Source organism: Adiantum capillus-veneris, chromosome 3 (genome assembly GCF_014529385.1).
Source record: "Adiantum capillus-veneris isolate H3 chromosome 3, ASM1452938v2, whole genome shotgun sequence".
NCBI lineage: Eukaryota > Viridiplantae > Streptophyta > Polypodiopsida > Polypodiales > Pteridaceae > Adiantum > Adiantum capillus-veneris.
This window is the reverse complement of record NC_140933.1, coordinates 168,379,848-168,388,862: the sequence shown is the minus strand read 5'-3', so window position 1 is coordinate 168,388,862 and position 9,015 is coordinate 168,379,848. Positions and strand designations below refer to the sequence as shown.

General features: G+C 40.1%; 1 protein-coding gene across 1 annotated transcript; it reads left to right on the top strand.

The window, feature by feature from the left end:
• The first annotated feature begins 223 nt into the window (after positions 1–223).
• LOC147462156 (uncharacterized) lies at positions 224–496 on the top strand. Its single transcript, XM_086502826.1, has one exon. It carries the CDS (start codon positions 224–226, stop codon positions 494–496), a length of 273 nt encoding a protein of 90 aa, XP_086358952.1.
• The last annotated feature ends 8,519 nt before the right edge of the window (positions 497–9,015 follow it).

Genomic DNA, 9,015 nt, shown 5'->3' with positions numbered 1-9,015 from the left:
GGGTGACCATGACATGTAGATACACTACCTCATGCGGTGTCAGCAAGGGGTTTTGATGGCCAGGGTTTTTGGACAATTTTTTGACATTAGCAATTGCGACAGCAAGGGCAACCTTCTTGGCTGCGATAGCTTTTAACTTGAGAGGTGTGGCGGTGGTAATGGCCGCAGCAGGCTTGTCTGCAGGTGGGACAACGCAACTTTGACAACTATCTTGGTCGAAGCGATGGCGGCACCGGAGACATCCAGGTGGGGTGCATGGCGAATGGCACAAACCATGGCGCCACCAGAAGCAGGAGGTTGTGTATGTGTGCTCATGCAAGAGCTCGCCATAGGAGGCGTGGGCTTTGAGAAGTGTCATCAGAGAGTTTTAATGAGACTGCTTCATGGGGATTGTCGCAAAAGGCATGGGTTGAGCGTCCACTACAAGTTTTTCAGCAGTCGAGGTTCTGAGGAAGGCGTTAATGATGGTTGCATCATCATCAACATCGGCATCTAGGGTTGGTTAGGATGGAAGGCAAGCAGTTGAGCCTGCAAGAATGGGGGCGCCCCCGCCCTCACCCCCGTCCCGCCCCCGCGCCCCCCCCCCCCTCTTTTTTGAGAGCATTAGACTTGTTTTCTTAGAATTAGGTCTTTGTCACACACAGGAAATGGAAAAGCAAAAAAGTACCCATGTGAGCACGTTGCCTATAACACAGTGTGGACACGGCAAATAAGTTGCATCTGCAGAAGATACATCGACTATCAAGCAAAACTAGATAAGTAAATACGGCAAATAAGTTGCATCTGCAGAAGATACATCGAATCCTAAAGCAAAACTTCCCGCTTTTGACGATGTTTGCCATGGAGCATTGATGGGTGAGGGGTTCATGCTGGTTGATTTTTTTTTTATTTCATTCACGCATTTGAAAAAAAGGAGGGGATTGGAGCCCCCTCATCATCCGCTCGTTGAATTTTTTTTATTTCATTCACGCATTTGAAAAAAAGGAGGGGATTGGAGCCCCCTCATCTTTCGCACGCATGCGGACAATAGGGGTGCTCCAGCTTACCTTTTTTTTTTTTTGCGAATGCTTAGAGCCGAGTCCCCCTATTGATCAAGTACTTTAGTGAAATGTACATAAATCAACCATAGTATTGACGTACAGAGTAAAAATAAAAGGATAATATTTTAGGTGCTACACTTAGAGAGACCTGCTTAAAAAGGCAAAAATGATTAAAAAATTTGTTGAATAATTTTAGAAAAAAAAGGGGAGCTAGAGCGCCCCCACAATCCGCGCGCACACAGATGATGGGGAGGCTTTAGTCCCATTTTTTTAAAATTGTAAAAATGGAAAATTTTTGTCAAATTCAAATTATATTGAAAAAAAGGAGGACTAAAGCACTTCCATCTGCACGCGGATGATGGGTGGTTCTAGCTCTCTTTTTTTTCAAAAATATTCGGTCATATTTGACGATTTTTTAAAAATGTTTTGTCCACTACCATTGATGAACATCACATTATTCAAGGTGTATAGACAATGAAGGAGGCTCTGAGGCCCCGTAACAAAAAAAACCATTTTTGCTTGTTGTTGGAGTAGCAATGGGTGGCGCTCTCTCTCTCTCTCTCTCTCTTCCCTCCTCTTCTTCCTTGATGGGGGCCAATTGCAAGCAGCTTACTACCTTGTGATGGAGAGCCCACTTTCATGTGCATAGCATATCTAGATGTTTTTGCATACCCTTGGAGAAATTGAAATAAGCACAATATCACCAACATAAAGAAACATAGGTATCCATGTATTTAACAATTATTGTGCCCCTCTATCCCATGCAATCTAAATATGGTAAGAGATCTCACCGATATACAATCAAAACAAGCTTGAAGAAAGTCATTTCTTACTTAACCTCAATAGTAGAGTGAACAGGCTCTGAAAAATTCTTTTATGGAAGCACTCTCTCTATAACTATCTCGTAGACAACCAAGAAATCCTTTAAAGGACTTGTTGGACTCCCAAGTTATGTAGTCCTTATCAATCTGACTGTGGGACTTTGTGAAAGGATTTTTGGAAGTCACCAAAGCTATAATAAATCCACCTCCCATGTACTTTTCTAGAGGGTACCATGTGCCAATTGAAAAGAACATGCTTTTAGCGGTTCAAAATAACTAAACATGGAAATAAAGAGAGAATCCATGCAAGAGACATGGAGTGGTGGCCATGCTTGGTAAAAATGTGTCCTAGCTAGCAATCGTTCCGTTTTGAAATTCAAAAATTGATGTTGAGAGGAGATGAACATGAAAATCCTGCCTAGATTTTGAGGAAAATAGTGTTAAATAGATTAAAATTATCTTTATTTTTCAAAATCTCCTCTTGGAAAATTGATAAAAAGGAATTATGTCTCGTTGCTAAACAAAATTTTGTTGGTCAAGGTTTGGATTTTAATCATAAACCCCTCCATCTTCTGTTATTGTCACGTCAATAGTTTTTTATATAACCCCCATTTCGCATATATTAGATCTCTTGACATTCCAATGTAGAAAAGTTAGCGATCACACACAAATCATGTTGATCTTTCAAAGGGTGTCTTGATGCTCTAAGATCACATACCCAAGTAATCCCCCCCCCCCCCCCCCCCCCCCCCCCCCCCCCCCAAAAAAACCCAATTTGCAAAACTCAATCAAGTTAGTTAAAAAAGGTTATTTAGTATTGACGTTTCATATATTAGATCTTGACATTCCAATGTAGAAAAGTTAGCCATCACACCCAAATCATGTTGATCTTTCAACGGGTGTCTTCATCACATACCCAAGTAAACCACCCCCCCCCCCCCCCCCCCCCAAACAGGGGCTCTCCCCCTCCCAATTATTGCAACCTAGCACTTGTGTAGCATACTGAACATTGATTTAACTAATGATTTTGAGAGTCGTTCATAACCATCTATTTCCCGTAAAATGTGTCCAAGTTACACTACATTCCAATATCATGTTTATGTAATTTCAAATTATTTGAGAATATCATGGACCTTCACCAAGATATTTAAATTGATGATGTTGAGCCACATAGACCTTCCCCACATGCACTCGATAGTGCCTCGTTCCTATGTCCATCGCCCACCTCTTGCTTCATCCTTATAGCTCTAGCTACCACCACTTGTTTGTGTATAGTGCTACTTCTCCCAAGCATCGATTATAAGTTCTTCTCAAAACACAAACATATGCACCCATACAAAAATGTAGAGAGAAAGATAACCCATAAAAACTCATAAGACCAAATTTAAATTCCCTTAAATGTCTTTTTTCTAGCCAACATAGCTAGATAGTAAAGCATCTTAATACTTGAAGTCATTAGTCCCCTACCTAGACAAAATCAATCCATTCCATGAATTCCCTATTAGGTTTTGGTTCAAAATCTACTAGGTTTGGTTTCATGACTATTAGGTTTTGGTTAGTCAGTAGCTATGAGTTTAGAAGATTTTAAATTTGATTTAAGAGCTACTAGGTTTTGGTCTAGTTTAAAAGCTATTAGATTTGGTTTGATTTGAACCTAGCTAGATAGCATTCCTCTCACATTCAACAATGGTGTAAGCTTTTGTGCACTTCTAGCATCCTTGGATGAGCAAGATAACATGTAGAACTCACATTCACGGCCAAAAGACTTGCTTACATGTTTTATGACCTCTAACACTATTTTCTATCACCATTTGATTACATTAGCAATACAAATCTTACATTGCACTTTCTTGTCTTATATTCCTTGTGCAAGCTCAAAAGAGGGTGCTGCAATTTTTTTGGAAATGAGCCCCTCGTACAAAGGGGACTCTGTCGAATAGTTTTATAAAATGTATGCTCGTGATCAATGGATAGTGTGAAGTGTCAACCAAATGTTTTGACTGCCATAAATTTCCCGTGGAAGCCTACATGAAGGTGCCCATTTTTCGTATCCCTGAAGAAAGTGTCCTTGGTACAAAGGGGGGCATGGTTGATTTTTTTGCAGGAAGAGTATGGTCATATAAGGTCAATGATTATGAATATTTGCTCTTTTGAGTATGTAAACCACCTAAAATTCCCCATGGAAATTCACGTGAGAGTGGTCTTTTTTTCTTTTTGAAATCAAATCCTTGCTACAAAGGAGACTGCTAAATTTTTTGAGTCAAGGGACAAAAAAAATTGGGGTTTAAGTAAGTGTCCTATGATTGTGTGTGTAGATGGATAAAAGTTATTTAGAAGAGGTGAATATTGATATTGAATATTTAGTCACGTGTTTATGAAGATAAATTAGTGTATGACATTATTTTGTTCCACAAAACAATGTTATAGAATCATTGATTCCTTCTTGATTTTTTTAGGTTTTCGATCTCTAGTTGTATCTATGGCATACTGCATTCACCTATGACAAGGAGATGGGAGAGGCATTTCAGCTTGTTTTGTTTCTAGCCAATCACAACTACGTTTTGGATGGCACAATCCACCTAATTGAGATTAATGGAGTCCTTATAAGATGCAACACAAAACAGTCAAGGTGCTCCTTTAAGTGAGATGGATAGTTGTTGCATATCTATCGCATATGTTTGTGAAGTGTTAAACTTACAGAGATACCATTACTAGTACTTGAGTATTTTGTAGCATGTACAATGAATAGGTGGTTGCTTGGTACATTCATAGAGCATCACAATTGCAATATTGAATAGATGTGCAGAGTACGATGCATTGGGATAGGCAAGCATAGAGGAGGGTTGCCATTGTATGTATATATAGACTAAAAATGTCCTCCATGTATAGTGTTTCTCCACCATTGCTTGTGAACAATTTCCATGCACATATGCCAGGTGCTTAGTATTAGAGAATATTGTATGGAAATCGAACTTTGAATTCCCCTCTTGTTGGATGTATGCTTTGAGTTTCCTACACTACCAGATGTTCAAGCTTAAAGTCGAGACTTTGTGAAACTTATGTAAGTTTTTTGGTATCTATTGTATGTAAGATGTGTGCTTTAAGGTTTTATATTTTGTGCCATTAAAAAAGGCTCTAGATTAAATGCCAAAAAGCTCGCAAAAATTGTTTTGACTGCAAAAGCTCGAAATCAAAAGCTCACTAAAAAACACACTCCTCTTTCTTCTAGTTCAAAATTTTGGGGCATGGCTCCTAGACCGGTTTACTAAATCAATGCAGACAAAAATGGTCATGCTCAACTCATTGCTGGCAAGATAGATCCAACAAGATTTCAAGGGTAAATGCCAGTAGTATTGGGCAACCCAGGTACGATTTTCTTTTGCAATTATGGTAGATGTTTTAAGCTTTCAATACGATATATTATTCGTAGTCAAGGTTGAAAATCGGGAAGGTTAATTTTCTTTTACCTGTCTCGAGTTTGACAATGCCATAAGATGTCATAGGAGCAAGGCTTTGTATAAAGATACTCAAGAAATTGGCTTGTGCATTACGTCATCTAGTATCTCTTTCATATATCCTCTTTGTGCTATCAAGCGGAGGGGTAAAGCAAGTCTTTTAGGAGCACAACTCCCTCACTATATTCATGCATTGGGGTATGGTTACTCCAAAGTAATTACAACTTGCCATAGTGCATGAAAAATATGTACACAAAGTACATTGAAAGCACACTCATGCCACAGGATGCTCCAACTTATGATGCTAGGGGCAATGGTTACAAAAATCGATAAGCACCTTAAGTTTAAGTTGCAATTTTGAACCTATTTCATTTTGCAAGATTTTGCAAAGCCAATTTGACAAGAAAATGTTTCTTTGATCAAGCGGAGTTTGGCATTTAGATGTCATATGCATTTCACTACGGGTAAGTGAACACTATGTTCAACCTCTAGGTACGCATATGGTTTGGTTTTATTTCATTTTTAATTAATTTCTTCCAAGTACGATATATAAGCTTCAATGCTTTCATCCACTTTTTTCTTTAGAGACATGACAAGGTCATGTAGAAGCAAAGAATTTTGGGATGTAGTTTCCTAGATACATTTCTGCATTATGCAGTTAAGGACCTACATGGTAGAGTTTTATTTGGCACATGTTGTCACAAGAGGAGCAACATGGTCTAGGAACTCATGGAGTTTAGCGAGTGTGGAGCAAGGATAACAAGGGTCCCTCTCACTCACGTCGCAGAGTGTTTACAATTACCTCCACACACAAGTACATCTCATACTCGAAGATATGTTCTTCTTTTGGACATCCTTATCTGAGACATATTCCACATGTGGAGAGTATGAGTCTTTGGGGCTGACACTGGTGCCCTTTATTTCAAGAATGTGTCGCGACAAAGTCCCTAGGTGTTGGTCAAATCCGTTTATTAGACCATTTTGAGCATATTGTATCAGAAAAAATTTCAATGGCTAGAAATTGTCGAATACTTAGTAAAACTTGTTAAGGTTACAAGTATTTTTAAACAACTTTAGCAGATGTTTGTTTATACTTGTAGCAAAGTTATGTTCTGTTAATGAACTAGTTCCTTTGGTACCTAGCATAAAATTAGCCATAAGCATTGGAAAGGATGGTCATGGAAATGCAGACTCGGATATGTTTTGTGCTAAATGCATGCACACTAGGTGTTATAGGCCCTAGTTTTTAGCAAAAACTAATTTGGAGCGTCAAGCACATTCATGATATTAATAGATTCTAGTAGTATTTTGCACTCTATGTGCACTATCTCTATGAGATTAATTGTAGATCTATCAATCACCAATAGAGGTCATGGCTCAATTTGGGACTTCTGAAGCATTTTTCACTCTATGTGCACTATCTCTATGAGATTAATTGTAGATCTATCAATCACCAAAGAGGTCATGGTTGTTGGAATTAGGGTACTCCAAAATGACAACAAATTTCATCAGAAACAAATTGAGCCACAATATGAGCATTTACCTCCTTAATTGCCTTTACGTCTACCCATATGGTAAGGTAGTCAATAGCTACCACAATGTATTTCTTCCCACTTGTTGACTTTGGGAGTGGACCAATGCCATACAAACTCCACTTTTTTGGGCAATGATAGCCCCTTGTGACTCGGCTACTAGCCGAGTCACAAGGGGCTACTAGCCTCCTCTCACCCATAGTCTAGCATTTGTGGCAGGGTTTACACCAATAGTGCACATCACGTACTACTGAAGGCCACCAAAAATAGGCTCTCAAGATTTGAAACAAAACTTGGTTTTTACCTACTTTTATCATGACATTGCTACAACACCGTGCCAATTTCCTCCTTGTAAAGCACCCTCCACAACACTTCACCTCATCCATAGACCATCACATCCTCCCCTATCAACATGAACTTGCATTTACCTCCTTGATTTCCTTCACCTCTACTCATATGGTAAGGTAGTCAATAGCTACCACAATGTATTTCTTCCCACTTGTTGACTTTGGGAGTGGAACAATGGCATCCAAACCCCACTTTGCAAAATCATTTTGGGCAATGATAGCCTCTTGTCACTCGGCTAGTAGCCGAGTCACAAGGGGCTACCACTCCTTGTGTAGACAAGTCCACATGGACTCCCCAATCCGCCCATGTGTGCCCGCCCTTGAGAAGACAAGTCCACCTTTGAAATCAGACACCGGCCATTGACTTCCGACCATCGGCCAACCGGCAAGACGACCGGTCGTTTTTTTACCACTTTTGGGTTGTCGTCCGACCGTAATATTTCGGCGAAAAGGAATATTCGGGCGAGACTGGCCGTGAAAATTTTGGTTTTGACGAGTGATTTTTCTTCATGCATAATGGCTTCTCCTCATAAAGGGAGCCTTACAAATGTGCATTTTTTTTATGCCAAACCTTGAGCACTATAGGGGACTCCATAAGAACTAGAGCCTTAACCTTATTGGGATCCGTCTCAATCCCATTTTGTGATAACACATGGCCCAACAATGTCGCTCAAGGTTGTGCTAACTTGCACTTCTTTAGGTTCAACTGACCTCCCTCTTCATCCTGCATTTGAAAACATAGCTACAACTTTGACAAATGCTCTACGCTAGAGCTATAGCAGCCAATATCATCCAGGAATACCCTAGTAAACTTGCCCAAATAAGGACCAAACATCGTGTTCATCCAATCTTGGAAAATAGCATAAGCACTTACTATTCGGGTCAACCCAACTTGGGCGGCCAACTAATAGGGATGTAAAGCCTATATAAGGCTAAGAAAATCAAATTAAAAAACTCTCCTTCATTTTTTCCTCCACTCGTGCTTTATCGTTCTCTTCTTCTCTCTCACACTCTCCTACACTTCATCTTCTTCCAAGCATAAGCATACGAGAGGTTGTTTCATATATGCTTCCACACACACATGTAGCCTCTTCAAGTGGTATCAGAGCTTTGGCCATACCTCCTTGCTTTCTGGTGCATGTAACACCGTCTATAGTGGCTAAGGATCACATTGATCGTAGATTAAGGTCTTCTGTGGAGTAGAATTTTTCTCGCATTGTAACTTGTCAACAGAGAGAGAGAGAGAGAGAGAGAGAGAGAGAGAGAGAGAGAGAGAGAGAGAGAGCAACACACACACATACACACACACGGCAATGGTGTTGCTGCAAGGTTGCAGAGCGTAGCTTTCCTTCAACGAAGGGGAGTAGCAGGTACCTTCATGGAGTGTACTTCATCTTCTTCCAAGAATAAGCATACGATAGGTTGTTTCATATACGCTTCCACACACACATGTAGCCTCTTCAAGTGGTATCAGAGCTTTGGTCATACCTCCTTGCTTCCTGGTGCATGTAGCACCCTCTATAGTGGCTAAGGATCACATTGATTGTAGACTAAGGTCTTCTGTGGAGTGGAATTTTTCTCACATTGTAACTTGTCAACAGAGCAAGGGAGCAACACACACACACACAATGGTGTTGCTGCAAGGTTGCAGAGTGTAGCTTTCCTTCAATGAAGGGGAGTAGCAGGTACCTTCATGGGGCAAGCAAATGGTTCTGTTCAAAGTAAGAAGGGTAGTTGATCCTCGTTGAAGAATTGGCCGTTGAGGAAGAGGTCATGTCTTCACAATAGCCCCTAAGCAGGGCTCTTGTTAGTGATTTACG